At 50.8% G+C, this 20727-nt stretch overlaps 2 protein-coding genes across 2 annotated transcripts in view; one reads left to right on the top strand and one right to left on the bottom strand.

Moving 5' to 3' along the window:
- Window positions 1-665: 665 nt before the first annotated feature.
- The window catches only part of LOC308052339 (olfactory receptor 14A16-like), a gene marked incomplete at both ends in the record, with an annotated part of 65719 nt that continues 45657 nt past the window's right edge, over window positions 666-20727 (bottom strand). The window contains one exon of the mRNA XM_080364426.1: window positions 666-846. Coding sequence (XP_080220552.1) covers window positions 666-846 — 181 coding nt within the window. The remainder of the gene's footprint in view (window positions 847-20727) is intronic.
- Window positions 12591-13792, top strand: LOC308052346 (olfactory receptor 14C36-like; the record flags this gene model as incomplete). The annotated part of the gene is made up of 1 exon (XM_080364429.1): window positions 12591-13792. The coding sequence occupies one exon, from the start codon at window positions 12591-12593 to the stop codon at window positions 13530-13532; it is 942 nt and encodes a 313-aa protein (XP_080220555.1). The 3' UTR covers window positions 13533-13792.

Genomic DNA, 20727 nt, shown 5'->3' with positions numbered 1-20727 from the left:
ACTGCTGTGTTCCAGCCCTGCACACATACACTGTTCAGATGTACACTTTTTCATATATAGGTCACTTTCTTGGGCATGTTCTTGAGAGAATCTTTGTAAGAAGAACTAAACCTTCAGGCCCTGCCCTGAGGAGATCACCTTTCTATCTGGAAAGGCTGTTGTGAGGCCAGCTCTGTCACAGCAGTGCCCACTGCCTGTCCCTGTCTGCGCCCACAACACTGACACACAGCAGGACGGTGACCAAGCTGCCAGAGCACTCAGGCCTTGCACCAACATCAGAGATGAGAAGGAGAGTGTGGAGTGGAACCAGAACAGCTCTGGAAGAACAAACGCTGCTGCTCCCTGGCAGGGCTGCCAGGATAGACTCTTTTACCCTCCTCTCATGAACACAGGAACCATCCCTGGAGCTTTAAAAATGTGCTTGCAGGAAGGATATAGTGATAAACAAGTCACTAAAGAGCCTTTTATTTTGTTTGGAGAGAAGGAGAGCACGGCTCCTCCTTTGCACAGCCAACAGTTATAAAAGAAAAGCCAATAGTGAATTAGAAACGGGATGACAACTTTATCGCAATAAGAACACAACCAATAATAACAAAAAATCCAGATGACAGGCTGGACCTGTAATTAGCTACATTAAAACGCCTATGTAGAAGCAGATGGGTGGTTTATTGCTTTACAAAACAATAAGATATGAGTTTCCAGAGGGCATCCTTGAGCTCCTGGTTCCTCATGCTGTAGATGAGGGGGTTCACTGCTGGAGGCACCACTGAGTACAGAACAGATACCACCAGGTCCAGGGATGGGGAGGATGTAGAGGGGGGCTTCAGGTAGGCAAATGAAGCAGTGCTGATGAACAGGGAGACCACGGCCAGGTGAGGGAGGCAGGTGGAAAAGGCTTTGTGCCGTCCCTGCTCAGAGGGGATCCTCAGCACGGCCCTCAAGATCTGCACATAGGACAACATTATGAACACAAAACACCAGAGGTCAAAAAATACGCTAACCACAATAAGCCCAAGTTCCCTGAGGTAGGAGTGTGAGCAGGAGAGCTTGAGGATCTGGGGGATTTCACAGAAGAACTGGCCCAGGGCATTGCCCTTGCACAGGGGCAGTGAAAATATATTGGCCGTGTGCAGCAGAGCAGTGAGAAACCCAGTGGCCCAGGCAGCTGCTGCCATGTGGACACAAGCTCTGCTGCCCAGGAGGGTCCCGTAGTGCAGGGGTTTGCAGATGGCAACGTAGCGGTCGTACGACATGATGGTGAGAAGGTAAAACTCTGCTGAAGCTAAAAAGGCAAACAGAAAGAGTTGTGTAGCACATCCTGCATAGGAAATGACCCTGGTATCCCACAGAGAGTTGGCCATGGATTTGGGAACAGTGGTAGAGATGGAGCCCAGGTCAAGGAGGGCGAGGTTGAGCAGGAAGAAGTACATGGGGGTGTGGAGGTGCTGGTCCCAGGCTATGGTGGTGATGATGAGGCCGTTGCCCAGGAGGACAGCCAGGTAGATGCCCAGGAAGAGCCAGAAGTGCAAGAGCTGCAGCTCCCGTGTGTCTGTGAATGGCAGGAGGAGGAATTGGGTGATGGAGCTGCTGTTGGACATTTGCTTTTCCTGAGCATGGGGACCTGTCCTATGAGGAAAAGGCAATGAGAAATTAGGGCAGAGTTCTCTGAATAAAATGTGTTCCAGTTCTCATGGAAATCCCCTAGACTGACTTACCCTTTTCAGGTCCCTTTCACGAGCTGTGGTTGGTGCTGGCTGGCGGTGTCATTGGCAAGAGGCATCTTTGTTCTGGACTATACTGAATTCAGTCCTGCCCTACAGCAACAGGAAAATAGAGAAATGGGGTGGTCTCAGATTCTATCAACTCGTGATATCCAAGTCCATTTGAGCACAGTCTCTCCCATTTCACTTAATGGCAGAGCAGAGCTGTAGAGATCTTGTTCTGTTTATTTTATTCTAACTGCCCCACCATGGCTGAGAAGGTTTTGTTTGTTTGTTTGTTAAGGCAAAAATGCCTTAACAATGCCTTTCACTGCAAGTGAAACTTTGTGGGTGCTGACAGACAAAGGGACTGTCCCTTAGTGCAGAGTGGGGACAGCTGGTCTGTCCATCAGTCCTGGTCTCAGCTGCCCTGTGCCACCACCTCTTTGAGCTGGAGGAGGATCAGCCCCAGATGTTCCCCTGAGCAGAAACTGGACACTGCTGAGAGCAGAGCAGTACGGTTTCCAAGGGCTCATCTGCAAACCACTGACCGCTCTCATTGTACATGAACAGGATCTCAGTTCTGCCCTCCCAGCCAAGGACACTCCGCGCTCAGTGTTGCTGGACTCTCCCGGGCAGGCTGAGCGCTGACCCTGGCAGGCGGCAGAGTCCCTGTCCAGCACAGCCCTGCGGTGCAGGGACCCTGCTCTGCAGGACAGCCCTGGGCACCCCTGCCTGCACATTGACATTTACACCCCACAGCCACCCTGGGGAGAACGCAGCATTCACGTCTTGTCACTCTGACAGTGCAGAAGGCAATCTCTGCTCTGCAGCACATCCTCCCCTCTGATCAGAGAACCTCTGAGAGCTGTACTTACATCTCTCGCAGGCTCTGCAGTGTGACAGCTTTCTGAGATCCTACCAAGATTTGCAGATTCAATGCCCTGCAGCCACAGGCTTCATATCTGAGAAGATTTTGTTTCCGCTGACCTCTCAGCATCCTCCCAGCCCAGACTGCGTTTCCCTCTCTGTGCCTGGCTCCTGTGCCCACGGTGCTGCAGGCAGAGCCCTCAGCCCTGCTGCGTGTGCAGAGGAGCTGCTCCTGGGCAGAGCTGTCTCTCTGCAGCGCTGCCGCTGCCATGAGCTCCCTGTGTCCCAGGAGCTCAGCCCAGCTCAGCACCACAGGAGCAGCCCAAGGCACTTTAATGATCCCTCTGGTGGGTTTGGTGTTGAGTCCATGGACCTCAGACCCTGGAGGAAGGTGAAGAAACTTCTCAAGAAGTCAAAGTTAGATTCAAACTCCAAATTTTCTTGTACTGTTAATCGGTCCCACTGAGGGAACCTATTGAGAAACAATATCCAGGTTTGGTTAGAGAAGAAAACTGGAGGTCAGGAAAAGCAAAGATATTTCTGATGCTGAGGAAACCTGGTTGTGTTTCTTTAACCAAAAGCCAAGCCCTGACCTTGTACCATGGGAAGTCAGATCCTGTCCCTCTCACATAGCCCAGGGCCCTTTCCTGGGACAGTGTGATGTGGGGCTGTGCAAGGCCAAGGGCAGGACTATGGTCCCACACCTCCCAGGTTCCTGGTTGGGGACAAGGAGGCCATGAGGCCCCTGTGATGCAAGGACAAGGTGTCTCCTCACAGGCATCAGAGGTGCAGGCAATAGCCACAGCCAAGAGGAGAAGGAGCTCATGTCTGGTGGGGCTTTCAGTCTCTTTCCATCCCGTGATCATCTCCACGACAGCCTGTCCTGTGCTGTGGCATCCCCTGCACCTCTGCCTCTGCAGGCTGGAGACATCCCCCCTGCTGCCCCACCTTGCTCCTGTCTGAGCATCTTCCTTCCTTTGCTGAGATCTCTCCATCCTCCCCAGCTGCTCCTTGAAGCACAAAGCCTTGGGCTGATGCAGACTCCCTCTGCTGACCTGCTCCACCACTGCACTGCCCTTCCATCACATTCCTTTCTGCTCATGGCCAGCCTGGACCTCCCCAGCTGCACTTTGGGCCATTATTTCTTTCTCATGCTCTTTCCCACTATGCAGAAACCTCCACCACCTCTGAAACCGCCCTTCAAGCACTCTCAGGCTACTCCTGCACTGCTGCAGCCTCCCCAGCGCTGCTGGGCCAAAGCAGCCCAGGTCCCTCAGCACCCCACACCATGTGCACAAGGTGCTGAACCTGCCTTGGCACAGCCCTGCACTCTCCAGTTCCTCCCTGCTGCTCCAAACTGGGAAGCCGTACACTGGCATACACCCGTGTGTGTGGGTCACATCAGTGCTGAACCGAATGGGATGAGAACTGCAGGTGTCTGGGTCCCCACGTTCCTCCTCATGCAGCCCCGTGTGCAACTGCCTTGTTCATGGTGAGCGTGCACCACGGGCTGCTGTGGGGACCTTGTAGTGCCCAGGCCCTTCTCCTCAGGGTCACTGAGAACTCCTCATTTCATCTTGTCACAATTCAGACATTTCTGATGGCCGACCACCAGATATTCACAAGGTCTGGACTCCTCCTTGATTGATGCTTCATTTCTCAGCTTTTAATGTTTGCACACAGTTTACTTATCCTGATGACGGTGTTTCTGCCAACATAACAGCATGAGGCGTTAGAGGACACTATAAATATCATCTCCTGGGGAAAAAGTGGGTCTTGGGTGTCTGGTACTCATAATGCCAGATGTCTGCAGTTTCTGATGTTTCCCTTCATATGGTAGAGCAGTAGGATTACGTGGAACTCTGCCAGGGGACAGACAATGTCAGCTGAACGTTGACGAGTCAGCATGAGAGGGCAGAACAACATGGGCAGTGTTGTGGTGACTGGACATCAACTACAGACTCACTGGTGAGGAAGAGGAAAGAGATGAGGCCTCCTTCAGACAAATGAAAGAAGCCTCATGTTTCCAGGGCTGTGTCCTCATGGCAGACCTGAGATATCCCAATATCTGCAAGGTACCAGCCATGCAGGAGGGTTTGGAACCCATTGACAACATCTTCCTGACACGGGTGACTGAGGAGTCAGTGGGGTGAGGTGCCCTGTGGGACTTCACACTTACAAACCAGAAAGAGTTGGTCAGGATGGAACAGTCAGGGATGGGAAAGTGGAGCTGAGGCTCCTGGGAGATGAGAACAAGGCCAAGAGCAGGATTTCAGGAGAGCAGGATTTGGCCTGCTGAGGGACCTGTTTGGGTCCTATGGGATATGACCTTGGTGTCTGCAATGCTTTTCTCTCCCATCTCCTCCCTCCTCTCTCCCACCTGCTGTTGTGCAGCGTTTTTTACCCTTTCTCAAATACAATATCCCAGAGGTGCTGCCAGCATCACTGAGTGGCTCAGATTGGGCAAGGAGTGGATCCATCTTGGAGCAGCTGAAATCGGCTGTGTCTGACTTTGGTCAAATTCCTGTTGTCTTCACAGAGAGGTGACAACTGTAGCACAGCCACGCTCACCCCCAGTCCCAAGACTTTGCCATATAAGCCCAGTACAGGCTAACAGTGTGTTGGCTGTTACAAACTCCTTGATCATGGAGAAGAAATGGAAAAGATCTTCTGTCAGTAACCTGAGGATGTCTCCAGTCAATAAGCAGGTTCCTATGGGGAACTGTAATTGCCCTGACATTCACTGGCCAGGCAAAGCTGGAGATACCAACATTCCAGAGGATGTTGGGACAACTGCTTAACATGTCTGCCTGGTGGGCCAACAAGGGTGATTCTCACCTGGATCTGGAACTGGAAAAAAAGGAAACCCTGGTGAGGGTTGTGATCGTCAGTGTCCACCTTGGCTGTTGTGACCAGGACACAGTGGAGTCCCAGGCACCAGAGGGGAGGGAGGAAGGCCAGTAGCAGAGCACAGGCTGGTGGAATCCAGAGGAGAAGACTTTGACATACTGGGGGATGGTGGGCAAAGTGGAGACATGGGAGTAGATCTGAAGGGTGAAGTAGCTCAGGAAATCTGATAATCCTTACAGGACAGGCTGCTCCAAGCACAAGAATGATCTCTCCAAGTACCCATGAACAGAAACATTTATCTCATGAGGCTGCTCCTCTGCACTGATGGAGCTCCAGGGCAAAAAGGCAGCACACAGGAGGTGGGAGCAGGGGAAGCTGCAAAGGAGGAATTTAGAAACCTTGTCCATGGATGTGGGGATGATGCCAAAGCTGCCCTCGACTTGATACCTGCACGGGAAGGGCAGCAAGATGAGCTGACAGAGCTTCACCTGCAGTAAGAGAATAGACAGGGTGAACATGGGCCTGCTGCTGAACTTCCTAAGAGCAGAATCAGACAGGACTGAGGTTGTTCAAGGCTTCTTTGCCTCCATCTTCACCAGCAAGGTCTCCTGGGACATTGTTCCTGAAGGCAGGAGTCTGGAGAACACCCAGCAGTGGATGGGACTCAAGTCAGGGGTGACCTGAGCAAACTCAGACACCATTACAGAACAGGAGATGGGTCACTTGACCAGCTCCTGAACACAAGCATCACTGTGCTGTGGCACCTGAGATTGCCAGGGACACCCACCTCTTGGTCCAGAGGAGTGTGACTCCTCTTGAGGTGTCCTGGCCTGTCTCCTTGCTCAAGTGATGCTTTAGCACCCCCTTCTCTGACACATTCAGAATTTATCAGGAGATTCTCTAGATCAGTATATACTGGAGATTGTTGATAGTAGCTGTTCTGGAAATGAGGGCATTGGAAGGGGGACGGAAATATAAGAAATGTGGCTTTATTGCTATTTGTTATGGAAATGATCTCTGTTTGACAACAGTTCTGAAATCTCCCTAATCATTCACACCAAACTCGAAGCCTTTGGGAAAATGATGCACAGAACCTTGGCTTGTAAGAGCATTTTAGATGTTAGTGAGCCCTCTGCTGTCATGATTCTGAACTGCAGCTACTGAAAGAATGAACAAACCTCTAATGAAGTGAAAGGCAGAATCAAACCCCAGGTTCTGAGGGTGTTTGGACCCCATGAAGGGCCATCACTGACACAGCTGTGAAGGAAACAACCAGTGCAGGTCCCTGTCCCTGGAGGCTGGTGAAGGAAAGACTTGGAGACACTGGTTCCAGATGGTGAGGGCCATGTGGAGGTGGCTCTGATGCCATGTCAGCCCTTGATGCTTGTTTATCACCAGAATGGCTGAGCCCTGACCCCTGGGACCTGGTAGATTTTTCTGCAATGTTTTTCAAGGCTTTTCCTGTGGTCAGTGTGAGTGTTTTGTGTTTTGGGGGTGGTGTTTATGTCAAGTGCTGTTGCTTTAACTGCAAGGCTCTGGTTTTCTGTGGAGTTGGAAATGCCTGTGAGTTCCTCACAACTCATCCAGCTTCTTTCATACAGCTGGCAATGGTCACCAATCACCTCAGTGTCCCAGTCCCTCACTTGCTTGAATCTCCTATTTGGATCCATACCCATCACTGCAGGAGGTTCATGGATCCTCCAGGCTCATGGATCATTCCTGAGGACCATCCAAGTGTGGGCAGTGTAAGAGAGGAGCAGAGCAGGGTCAGCTCATGGGCCATGACTGAGCACAGCCACCCCAGCAGCAGCCGTTCCCCATCTCCAGGCACAGCCATGCCCACAGGATGTAATTGTCACTGCCATATATCATTAGTCCAAGAGAAGTCTGCCTTCTTTCCATAACCCTCCAAAATCTTCTTCCTATTCCTCGTTCACCTGCAGATATCAGCCACATTCCACTTCCAGCTCAGACATGCTAGTAAGGATTTGCTGAAGTCATCAGCCATCATCATTGAGCCAGCACTGTGCCCTTGTGGGCAGGGAGGTCAATGGCATCCTGGGGTGTATTAGAAGGGGGGTCTTTAGTAGATCAAGAGAGGTTCTCCTTCCCCTCTACTCTGCCCTGGTGAGACCTCATCTGGAATATTGTGTCCAGTTCTGGGCCCCTCAGTTCAAGAAGGACAGGGAACTGCTGGAGAGGGTCCAGCGTAGGGCAACAAAGATGATTAAGGGAGTGGAGCATCTCACGTGTGAGGAAAGGCTGAGGGAGCTGGGGCTCTTTAGTTTGGAGAAGAGGAGACTGAGGGGTGACCTTATTAATGTTTATAAATATATAAAGGGTGAGTGCCACAAGGATGGAGCCAGGCTCTTCTTGGTGGCAAACAATGATAGGACAAGGGGTAATGGAATCAAGCTGGAACACAAGAGGTTCCACTTAAATTTGAGAAAAAACTTCTTCTCGGTAAGGGTGACAGACACTGGAACAGGCTGCCCAGGGGAGTTGTGGAGTCTCCTTCTCTGGAGACATTCAAGACCCATCTGGATATGTTCCTGTGCGACCTCACCTGGGCGTTCCTGCTCCAGCAGGGGGATTGGACTAGATGATCTTTTGAGGTCCCTTCCAATCCCAAACATACTGTGATACTGCGATACTGTGATCATATGCTGAAGTCATCAGCCCTTTTCTACCCCACATCCCCTTACCTTCTCTCCCACACCCACACATGGCCAACCATGGCTTCTCAGGGCCTCTCGCTCTTCAGAAGAGGCCTTGAGCTTCTTGATTCTTCCTGGTGCCTGTTATAACCTTCCTCACTCCCTCCAGAGCTCATGATGAGATTTCCTGTTCATGACAGGCCCTTTGTAACCATCTTTTATGAAACTGTTGTCTTTCTGTAAAGGTGTTACCACAGAAAAGCATCCAATCTATAAAAATCTGATACTGAGTGAAATGCAATAAAACTTTGTTGAGCCAGCCCCATAGCTGTATCTTTCCATCAAGGAGTTTCTCCTGAGAAGGTGATCCAGCCTCTGCCACTCTCTGCAGAGGCACATGAGCAGTGTCTGTGCACCTGGGGAAACAAAGGGTGGCTTTTGCAAGACCATCTTTTATCTGAAACACTTAGATATGTACCTGTGGAGGGGCTATCAAGCCTTATAGTGCAGCAGAGACTGGAGTTTTTAGCTCTCTCCAGCTGCCCTGTGTGACACATGTAAAATAAACTAACCCAGTCAAAAAGTTGGTTTTGGTTCTCTTCACAACATGAAGCACCATAATAGTCAAGATTTGAGCCAGGATACCCTGGCATCTCAGCAGACATGTCACACTGATATCTGGGTGCAAGGAGCTGGTCAAATGTCTCATCTCCATTTCTGTAACGGTGGCTTTGATGTCTGGCTGATGTGCAGACTCTGTACATGGATGCTGACATCTCTTGAACAACCTGCTCTGAAAGGGTTAACAACATGGGCAGTTCTTTTTGGAAGGGTATTAGGACAGTAAAAATGAAGACCCTGGGTTGGGAAAAAGGAAAACAAATGCAAAAGATGTGGACAGGACTGTTTGGGGGCACTCATAAAGCAGCCCTGCAGCTCATGTGAATTATTCCTGTGGTCAGAGAGAACCTGAGAATTTTCTCTGAATTGAAAACCTGAAAGGAGATTGCAGGACAGCGTCATTCAGGCTGGATGGGACCTCAGGAGGTGTCTTGACCAACCTCCTGCTCACAGCAGGGTCAGACCAGATTGCTCAGGGCTTTATCCAAACACATCTTGGTCACTTTCTGGGACAGAGTGTGTGCGCACTCCTGGGAAACAGCTTCCAGTGCTGGACTGTCCTCAGGACTGGAAAGTTTCTCCCTTTCTACAGCACCTTTCCAAGTCCAACCATCCAGATTGTTTTTACCCGTCTACTTACACACTGACACAGACCATAATATCCTACCTTGGACACAAGAATATTACAGAGGGTGACACTGAATGCCTTGCTGACTGCCAGGTAACAGACCACCACTGCTCTGCCCACGTCCACAATCTTGTCCTTTCCTCACAGAAAGCAAAGAGGATGGACAGGCACAACCTGCCTTGGGCAAACCCCATCACCTTCTCTTCCAGACACCCAGAAATGGGGTCCCAGTGGACATGCTCTGGGGCACAGTCCTTAGTTCCCCTGCTCACCCATGGGCCATTTTGAAGTCACAGAGGCCTGGGACACATGGCTGGTGAAGATGGAGGACAAGAGGACACAGGGATTCTCACCTCTTTCTCTTATTAAATTCATCAGTAGCTACAAAGTGTCTTTCTTTGTCTTTTAAGTCTTCCTGCAGTAGTAACAGCTCATTATGGGCCCTTGAATTGCCTTCCAAGTCTAGACAGAGTTCTGATGTGGACTGTTGCTGTGCTTGGAGGCTGCTGTCCTTGAGGACCAGATGAACTCACTCCTGCCACCCTGCCTGGCAGTTCATTCCATCCGTGTCACAGCTCTGTCTGCAGCACTGACAGCTCCAGCCCCCCAGTCAGGTCCCTGGCTGAGGACATGGCCTCACATTTGGGCTGAGCCACCCCAGCTGTGGCACCAGCCCAGCTCTGATCTGCACAAGAAAACTGGTACCAAGTGCCCAAGAGCCCATGTGTGCAAAGGCTTTGCTGCAGAGCACAGACATGACATGGCCAAAGACTGATGAATGTCTCTCTAGACCTAGGAGTATAGAACCAGAATAGAATGCCTGAACTCATTCAACTGAAGATATTCCTCCCCCAGCTTGGAAAAATAAAATCCTTTGCTGTAACATTCCTGGTGTCCTGTCTAATGATGGGACAAGAAAAGATGATTCTCATACTGATTCATTTTTTAAAATGAAAAATACAATGCTGGTGAGAAGTGTCTCTGCAGAGGAGAGAGAATCAACATCACTGATTACTTCAGGTAGTTTGAAAGGATGTGCCCCTGGAGCCCCAGGGACACCTGGAGGAGGCCAGAGGGGACAGAGAAAGGGACATCATGGGCTGCTCCTGTGCTGCTGAGCTGGGCTGGGCTCCTGGGACACAGGGAGCTCATGGCAGCGGCAGCACTGCAGAGAGACAGCGCTGCCCAGGAGCAGCTCCTCTGCACACGCAGCAGGGCTGAGGGCTTTGCCTGCAGCACCGAGGGCACAGGAACCAGGCACAGAGAGGGGAAAGGCAATGTGGGGGGTTGATTGCTGAGGATTCAATGAGACAAATCACAGTTCTAACACGGTAAGTCTCTGGCTGTAGGACAATGCAGCTGCATTTCCTGGAGGGAGACCTTAAGCTGGTACATTCCATGATTTATAGGATCTGTCAGGTTACTCTCACAGTATCTCTGTTGTAGAGAAGAACACACTCCAGAGCAGGGCTTCCCTGCTGCACTGTCAGAGGGACAAAGAATGACGACAACTTCTGCTGACGGTGGCTGCAGGGGGAGCACCCAGGGGTGCCCAGGGCTGTCCTGGAAAGCAGTGTCCCTGTCTGCGGGAGATCCCCATGGTGCTGTGGGGAGAAGCTTTGGGGGGAAGGAGCATCCCTGATAAGGGCAGGAAAGGTGCTTCTGCTGTGGAGAGGGTGCTGTGTGGGTCAGGGCTGCTCACAGCTCCAGATCACCTGCAGGATTTTGCCCCAATGACAAGATCAGTGCAAGGATTACCAGACAGATAAGGAGCTTTCCTGAGTCTGTCTTTTCAGTTTTCTCTTCCAAGGGCTGGGGGGTGCAGGAAAGGATGAGATGAAAATGAGCTCTTACGCTTAAACAAGTCACGGAGACTCCTGAACTGCAACTCTGAATGATCAGTACATCTGCCAAGAGGCTCATGACATCCCTTCCCCAACCCTCTGCCTGTGCACAGCACCTGCATCACCTTGGCTGGACCCGTCAGCATTAGTCTGACCTGTCCTGTTTTCCAGCCTGCAGACAGGAAGATGCCCCCAGGCAGTGCCTGTGAACAGGCAGGATCTGTAGGGCCAGGGGGAGGGCACAGAGGGTGGGATGGTCTGTGAGCACTGACAGGGAACAGACATGGACAGGGAAACACCTCCCAGGGGAGAATCTCCAGGCAGCAGGGAAATGATCAGAAATGAGAGGAAACCGAACCCGGAATGGTTATGGGAGGGAGAAGAGAGAAAAGTCCCTGTGACCCCCTGCAGGTCAGATCCCTCCTGTGAGCAGCCCCCTGGCCTCCTGTCCCACCCAGCAAAGCCTCTGCCCTCAGGGCCGGGGGCTCCAAGGCATGAAGCAGCTCCTGTGCAGCCAGAGCTGCAGTTCCTCTGCAGAGCACAGGGGCTGAGAGCAGCTGCCCGGCACTGTTGGTGTCTGGGAGGTGGCTGCACAGCTGGGGAAGGGGGACGCTGTCTGAGTGTCCGGCTGCCTCTGCCCTGGCGTCTCACACCCCCACCCTCACCGCATTTTCCTTCTTGCTCCCCTGCTCTGGGTCACTGCTGTTGGGATCTTGTTCTTGCTGTCAGGCTCTCTGGGGATGGCAGTTTCAGCTGCAGAGTCACAGCCTGATCTTGTGGGTACTTTCCTGCAGGTGTGTCCATGGGCACACGTGTCCCAGCTTTGCTCTGACCTGTGGGCTGTGGGCAATGCAGTCTGTGGGGCTGGGGAATGAGCTCAGTCTCCCTCAATCAAATCACATTAATAGGACTTTTTTCTATGTCTTTGAGGTTTCCTTCCAAGAGGTGAGCTCCCCACCAGGATGCAAACCTGTGCAATAGTACCTTAGTGTAATCTAAGGAACACAGAAACACAGAGATGTTACATCATTGAAAATGCTCTTTGGTTTGTGAAGTTAGCCGTGCCTGTCTTGGGCTACCTGTGGGGTGCCGAGACCTTAGGAAAGGGTGAGTTGTTGAGGCTCCACATGTCAATGTTGAGCCCCAGTTCTGTTCCCTGCCCCCTGTTCCCATGCCCCCTGCTGCAGAGCAGGGCTGACTCCTCGGCAGCCAGCGGGCACAGGCCCTGCTCCTCACGGCACCTCCAGCCAGCACCACCCAGGGCTCAGACACTGGGCTGGAGGAAGGTCTAGAAAAGGACAAGGGGGTGGAACAGGGGAGGGTGTATGAGAAATAGCTTTGATTTTGCTCAGAGAAGTCACTGATAACTTGTCCCTGTCTTTTCCTCCTATGACAGGTTTCCCATGACCATCAGCAGCAAATGTCCAACAGCAGCTCCATCACCCAGTTCCTCCTCCTGCCATTCACAGACACACGGGAGCTGCAGCTCTTGCACTTCTGGCTCTTCCTGGGCATCTACCTGGCTGCCCTCCTGGGCAACGGCCTCATCATCACCACCATAGCCTGGGACCAGCACCTCCACACGCCCATGTACTTCTTCCTGCTCAACCTCGCCCTCCTCGACCTGGGCTCCATCTCCACCATTGTCCCCAAATCCATGGCCAACTCCCTCTGGGACACCAGGGCCATCTCATACTCAGGATGTGCTGCACAGATCTTTTTGTTTGCCTTCTTTGTAGAAGCAGAGTATTGTCTCCTCACAGTCATGTGCTACGACCGCTACGTTGCCATCTGCAAACCTCTGCACTACGGGACCCTCCTGGGCAGCAGAGCTTGTGTCCACATGGCAGCAGCTGCCTGGGCCACTGGGTTTCTCAATGCTCTGCTGCACACGGCCAATACATTTTCACTGCCCCTGTGCAAGGGCAATGCCCTGGGCCAGTTCTTCTGTGAAATTCCTCACATCCTCAAGCTCTCCTGCTCACACTCCTACCTCAGGGAACTTGAGCTTGTTGTGGTTAGTGTTTTTTTTGACCTCAGGTGTTTTGTGTTCATTGTGGTGTCGTATGTGCAGATCTTGAGGGCCGTGCTGAGGATCCCCTCTGAGCAGGGACGGCACAAAGCCTTTTCCACCTGCCTCCCTCACCTGGCCGTGGTCTCCCTGTTCCTCAGCACTGCCATGTTTGCCTACCTGAAGCCCCCCTCCATCTCCTCCCCATCCCTGGACCTGGTGGTGTCAGTTCTGTACTCGGTGGTGCCTCCAGCAGTGAACCACCTCGTCTACAGCATGAGGAACAGGGAACTCAAGGAGTCTATAAGGAAAGTGATGACTGTTCTCTTTTCCAAAGCTGTAATGAAGTGACCTCCTGCTTCTGCATGTCACTCATAATGTAATGCTTTTACATAGTTCATCCTGAATTCTGTACCTTTTGTGGTGTTTTTTGTTTTTATTGTTTTTGGTTTTTTTGGTGTTGTTGCTGTTGTTTTTTTTCTCTTCGATGTTGCTTTTCTTGGTTGTATTAATGCTATCCACAAGCAAAATTATGTCTTCTTATGGCTATGTCCATATCTACCTGTCTGGTGTGTCCCATAGTCTTTGTGTAAATAAGAACCCGTACTCTCCATGTGTATAAAGTGAAATAAAAGACCCCGCAGTGACTTGTTTGCCCAGAATCCTCTCTCTGGGATCTCTGGGGCTGCAGGAGCCATGTCTGTGTGCATACTATTATCTGGTCAGGCCTTGGCTATGGGGAGGGGGATGGATGGGTTCGGTATTATGAGGTCAGCTGAGTCTCAGACACTCATAATCCAGTCAGAATCATGTGGTTGTGAAGGGACAGTGGGGTCAGTTCTGTGTCTGGAGGTGACAGCCCAGCAGCAGGGACATGGCTGGGAAAGAACCTCTGCCCAAGGGCCCAAAGGTCTTACCCAGGAAGAGCCCTTGGAGATGGGTTGTCATGTCCATCCCACCTGAGAAAATGACGGGACAGCAGCAGGAACGTGTCTGTCAGAGAAGCTGAAAGGCCAGGAGCACTGATGGGATTTAGAAGATCATGGGGAGGTGACTTCTCTATGGTCAGGTAAAAAAACACAAGAAGCCTGATGATGGGATTCCCTGCATGAAGAGCAGTTTCTGAGGTGGCTGAGCTTCCCTTGGAAGTGGGAAGAGGCAGGAAAGATGGCTTGGAAGGTGAGGAGTGGATATGAGGAGGAAGAAATGTCACTGGAAGGGCAGTGCTGTAGGGCAAGAGGTGACCCAGAGGGAGCTGGATCAGCCCATGGTTTGTGTTCCAAAGAGCAGCCAGTGAGGGTGCAGACACAGCAGTGAAGGTGCAGAAATGCTGGGTGAGAGCAGGTGGGAAGCGAGATGGGTGTCTGCAGCCTGCAGGGAAAGAGGGGCAGGGGCAGCGCTGTAAGGCTGAAAGGGACCCACAGAACCCAGGTCTGTGTCCTCTTGGCCAGGGCAGTTGTCTCTGCCACTGAGGCCCAGGAGCAGACATGTTGTCCTCATGGCACTGGGGCCTCGGTGCCTCCTTGCAGCCCCATGGGGAAGCTGGAAGTTGTTATCCCAGTGTTGTCCTTCCCTGGGCCTTGCACACCCACATCCCACGGTCCCAGGAAGAGCCCTGAGCCGTGTGTGAGGGACAGGATCCCCCTTCCCATTGCCTGTGTTATTGTAGGATTCCATGAATCTTTTCCTTGGAGAGCTCTTTCACATCAGAATAGACAGAGGAAGATGAAGAAAAAAAAAAAGAGACAGAATCAGAGATGTAAAATGCCGCAGAATAAATACAGCAGCTCCTCTGAGGAACGTTTCTTCACTCAAATCCTTGATAGGAAATCTATCAGATACATTTGATGAGAGCAGCTCAGTTTGATCTGCTCACACACTGGACCACAAGGAGGGTGATGGTGTGTACGAAGTCATGTGGTCACTTGTGTCTCAGGAACTCATAGTCCAGTAGGAACCAATGGGTGTGGAGGGCACTGTGAGGTCACTTCTGCCTCTGCAGGGGATTGGCCAACAGCACGAACATGGCTGGGAAAGGACTGTGAGGTCATACACACCAGACGAGCAATGGGGCCCAATCAGCGTGGCTTGATGAAAGGCAGGTCCTGCTTAACCAGCCTGATCTCCTTCTGTGACAAGGTGACCGCTGAGCAGATGAGGGAAAGTCTGTGGTGGGCAGTGAATCCGCCACACGGGCTGTGGGTGTTGTGTCCTTTGACTGCAGTGAAGCCTTTGACACCGTGTCCCACAGCATCTCCAGGAGAAGCTGCAGCTCGTGGCCTGGATGGTGTATCTGCGATAGGTAAAGAACTTCCTGTTCACATGGGCGTCCCATGAATGCATCACTGCTCCATCCCAGTGTAAACAGGCACAAGGCCTTCTCCACCTGGACGTCTTATCAATGCCACTGTTTTCTCCAGCACCCTCATCCTGGACTGTGGGATGCCCAGAACAGCCCTTGCAATACAGTTTGACAAAGTTTTTTTTCTACACTATCCCCACATCCCTGCTCAATCCCCTCATGTACGATTCAAAGACCAGAAAGTTTGGGTGCACGTGGAACACTGAAAAAATGGTCAGGAAAGCTTTGAGGTGCACAGAGAGACCATCAACATGTTGTCAACCTGCTCTCTCTGAACAGGCCCAGAGGAGCGGAACAGCATTTACTGTGTCCCAGAAACTGGCTTGTAAGGTTGGGATATGCAGAAAAGGTTTGGTCTGGGAAGGGACAGACAGGGGCTGGTAGAATTGGATGGTGTGACCATGAGATATCTCTCCAAAACCTCAGAAAAGTCCTGGCTCTCAGGGAGGCTTCATGGTCGTCTGAGAAAGAAAATATCAAAAATGACTTATCATGGAATAATTGTGGTTGGAAGAGACGCTTAAGATCATCGAGTCCAACCATAACTTAAATCTGGCACTCAACCAAGTCCCTAAGAAACTCTTCTCTATGTCTTTTAAACACCTTCAGTGATGGTGACTCCACAACCTCACTGGGCAGTCTGCTCCATTGCTTCCAAACCCTTTCCCTGAGGAATTTTTTCCTCATATCCAATCTAAACCTCTCCGTGTGCAACTTGAGGCCATTTCCTCTTGTCCTATCACTTGCTACTTGGGACAAGAGGCCAACACCCTCCGTGATAAAACGTCCTTTCAGGCAGCTGTAGAGAGTAATAAGGTCTCCCCTCAGCCTCCTGTTCTCAAGGCTGAACAGCCCCAGCTCCCTCAACCGCTCCTCGTGAGACTGGTGCTCCAGACCCTTCACCAGCCTTGTCACCCTCCTCTGAACTCTCTCCAGCACCTCAATGTCTTCCTTGCCATGAGGGGCCTAACACTGACCCCAGGATTCAAGGTGCAGCCTCACCAGTGCCCAGTACAAAGGGATGATCACTTCTCTAGTCCTGCTAAAGCTCTGAGTGAATCAAGGCTTGAACACCTTGGTGTGACCCAGTTGGTGATGGGTTGGACTGCAGACTCCTGAGGTCCCTTCAGCCTCAGTTCTCTCATGATCCCATTGTGATGTTGGGCTCTGTTTCAGACTGGAGCAGAGCAGGCGATGATGGGGCAGGACCCACCTGTGCTGTAGGTGACCATCTAAACCAACATCTCCGCCAGGGAACCAGCCAACACCTCAGTGTGACTCGCTCTGGGCAACGTGTGAGGAGTCCTGGGCAGGGCAGGTTCAGAGGGCATGGGGCGCTGTGCAAGACACAACATGATCTTGGCTTCATGCCTGCAGGCCCATCAGATGTCAGTTGATGTCAATGACAATTAAAATAAGAACTGAAGACAAAGATCCAAAGCAGAGGAAGGTGTCAACATACTTTTTTTTGTTTCTTTTGTGTGGTGTCTTTTCTTTGAAAAGGAAAGAGTTCTCCAGAACTGGGAATGGGTTTAGGACACAAATGTCTTCAGCTCCAGGGACACAAACACCTGGTGCCAGTGTAGATGCCCCGGGAACCCCTGCCCAGGCTCCACCTGCACTGCACGGTGCTCTGGTCTCCCCAGGTCCTTTGTCAGAGATGCCAATCCCAGGCCAGCACCTCAGGTACACTGGGGGGGGGCCTAAAATGGCCCTGGCTGTTTATGGTGAGACAAGTGATGACTGATGTCTGCCTGGAAATCTCCACTTTTTTGTTGTTGTTTTTTCGTTTTGGGATTTTTGTTTGGTTGGTTCTTTGGTTGGTTTGGTTTTTGTTTTGCTTTGGTTTTGTGGGTGTTTTTGTTTATTTTGTTTGGTTTGTTATTTTCTTTGATTGGAGATTTTTGTTTAGTTGTTTTTTCAACATATTAAAATTTAAAAGAAAAAAGCCAAAGAGGGAATTATGGGGAAGTTTAATAAGAGAAGGAGAAGAAATATTGGTCTTCCCCTGTACTTCTATTACCAACACTCTATGATTTCATCTCCCTCGTCATTCAGGAGTTCCCACCTCTCCTGATTAAATGTCCCTGTCCACGGACAACTTTCCAGCACTGTCTGGACGTTTGCCCTTCCCAGTGCTCTCAGGTTTCTCCTCCACTTGCTCTTTGGTCATTCAGTGGCCTCTCAACTGTCTGGTTTCTGCTTTGAGCTTCAGGGAGTTACAAACTTGTCCCAATCTTCAGAGCTCTAATTGACATGACAGTCAACACGTTCATTGTGTTTATTTCTATCCTCTCCTGTCTCTCTGTCTAAAGCAGTTCTTGTGTGGGTGTCCCTTGTGGATGCTGGACCTCATCAGATCCACTTACACACACAGCTGAGGAAAGTGTTTTGCTGTTGATTGAACTGTGCAGTGTTTGCACAGGAGAGCAGGTGGAGCTGGTGCACAGGAGCTGCAGCATCTCCTGCAGAGCTCAGTGGAGAAGTCTGATGGAGGAAAAGTGATGCAATCTCTGGTGGCCAATGAGGGAACCGGCAGACTTGGGGTGGGGGTGAGGAGCCAGGTTGTCCATACAGTGTCCAGCCTCAGGGACTGTTCTCCTGCCTGTCCAGATGTCTCCAGGAGACCCTTTGGGATCAATGTCCAGTGTAGAATGCTGCTGTCACTTCTTCTATACACTGGAAAATGACAGAAAACAAGCTGGAAAGAAAAAACCTCCTTCATTAAGTATTCTTTGAAACCTTCATCAGCAAGTGTCCCATTGAAACCTCTCCAGTTAGTTCTACAACTCTGGAAGATGTGAAGGAAATTACAGAAAGAAACATCGCTCACTAGGCCTTTCTGTGTTTTAATGAGCCCCATGGCGTATTTGGTGCTGAGTCCATGAACCTCAGATACCAAGGACAGACTGAAGAATCTGCTCAAGAAGTCCAAGCCAGAAGCAAACTCCAAAGTACCTTGAAGCATTAATGGGCCCCACTGAGGGCTGTTACTGACAAAGCCTCCCCAGCGACTCGTTAGAGCAGATAATTGGAGGCAGTGATTGCATCAGGCACAGGCAAAGTGCAGCAGCTCTGATGCTGAGAAAGCCCTTGGTTTGTCTGATGAAGGACAATGGCCAAGCCTTGAGCCCCTGCCCCTGGAAGGGAGATCCTGTCCCTCACGTGTGGCTCAGGGCTCTTCCTGGGGCTGTGGGGAGTACGATGCCCAGTGCAGGACAATGGTGTGACACTCCCTGGGGGTGCAAGGAGGCAATGGGGTGCCATGGCCATGACAACCATGTGTCTCCTCTTAGGCCTCGCTGGCAGGGACATCAGCCATAGCCAAGGGGACAAAGACCTTGGCTCTTGCAGGGACATCCAGCTTTGCCAGCACCCTTGGCCATGTCCACCATGGTCCATCCTGCACTGTCCCAGGCCTGTGGCTGTTTCTCCACAGGCTGCAGACACCCCATGTGCTTCCCTGACTTGTTCCCACTCCATTGTGTCCCCACCTGTGCTGCTGTCTCTCCATCCTCACCAGCTGTTCCTGGAAACACCAAGTCATGGCTGATCCAGAATCCCTCTGAATGACCACAGCAGTGCGCTCATAATGGCATTTCTTGATCCTGAGCTCCACTCTGGACCTCCAGAGCAGTTTATGATGGTTTTCCTTTCTCATGCTGTTTCAAAACAACAACAAAAAAAATGTAAACATTGACACCATCTTGGAAAATGATTTGCAAGATTTCTAATGCTACTACTGCCCTTTCTTGTCATGGTTTTACCATAGCCACCAACTAAGTCCTTGATAGCTGCTCACATCCTGCTCCCAGGCCCCAAGTGGGATAAGGGAGAGAACTGAATGGGAAGGGAGAAAATTGTGATTTTAGACAAAAAATAATAAGACAATAAAAACAATACACTACTAATAATAATTTACTCATACTAAGATATACATAAAGTAAAATATACGACACTCATTGCAATCCCCCACAGAACTCCCATTGTGCTGAACAGGCAGCCCAAAAGAAGAGAGCACCCTGGTCCTGAACAGCTGATCCAGCAAGAGAAAGTACAAGTGCAAAAGGCAGAGAGGCCCAAGGGCCAATTGAAAAACAGCAAAACATCATAAAACTGAACTACAAGTGAACTCCCCATAGAATGGAACTTCCGAACAGAGCTAACCAATGTAGCCAGAAAACCAAAACTAATGGGCTGGAAAAGCACCTCCAACTTTATACTGAGCATGACGCTAATGGCAGAGAGTAGCTTGTTGATTGACCTGCATGTTAATCATGTGCTGTCCTGTCTGTGCCTCCTCTTACCAGTTTGCACCTGCAGCTGCACTCCAGAGAAGTCCTTGGTTTCACTGACAATAGTCAAGGTAAGTTAAATAGAAATAGATAAATTAAATTAAGAAAATACACTCAGTGCCATCCCCCGTGTAACTCCAGTCACACGGAGCAGCCAGTCCTGCAGAAGGGAGCACCTTGGTGCTGAACAGCCCATCCCAGCAAGAGAGAGCAAAAGGGCAACAGGCAGAAAGGCCCAAAGGCCAACGGCAAAATGGCAGAACGGCAAAAGGCTGAACTGACCTCGAACTCCTGACAGAATGAAACTTCTGAATGGAACTGACCAAAGCAGCTGCAAAACTCAAAGTAACGGATGTAACAAGCCCTAAAAGCCGGCTCCAGCTTTAGACTGAGCATGGCGCTAATCATAGAGAATATGTCATTGATCAGCCTGCATGTCAATCCAGGTGCTGTCCTGTCTGTGTCCCCTCCTGCCAATCTGCATCCACAGCTGGATGGCCAAAGAAGTCCTTGGTTTCCCTGACAACAGCCAAGATACCAGTGAGTTCTGACATTCCTTTCATAGCAAATGGCAAACACTGTAAAGCTGCTAAAAGGCAAAATGAACTCTATCCCAGGGAAGAAACAGAGTTACCTCATTATTCTCACAGGAAATCTAAACAAAAGACTGTACTGGCTGTGAAGGAGAGAGGTTCAAAATGCATGAAGAAAATTAACCCAATTTCAGTAAAACCAGCATGTTTCCTCAGCCTCCCCTTCACCAGGCTAAAGAAGTTTGGGTCTCTCAACATCTCCACACATGACCCAGACTTTCTCTGGCCACACGACAGCTCGTCTCGTTCCTCCAGAATGGGGAACCTCACACTGGGACACTCGGCTCCAGATGTGA

The sequence above is a fragment of the Nesoenas mayeri genome, assembly GCF_963082525.1.
Source record: "Nesoenas mayeri genome assembly, contig: SCAFFOLD_40, whole genome shotgun sequence".
NCBI lineage: Eukaryota > Metazoa > Chordata > Aves > Columbiformes > Columbidae > Nesoenas > Nesoenas mayeri.
The sequence above is the reverse complement of the archived record's forward strand: the minus strand, read 5'-3'. Positions and strand labels throughout refer to the sequence as shown.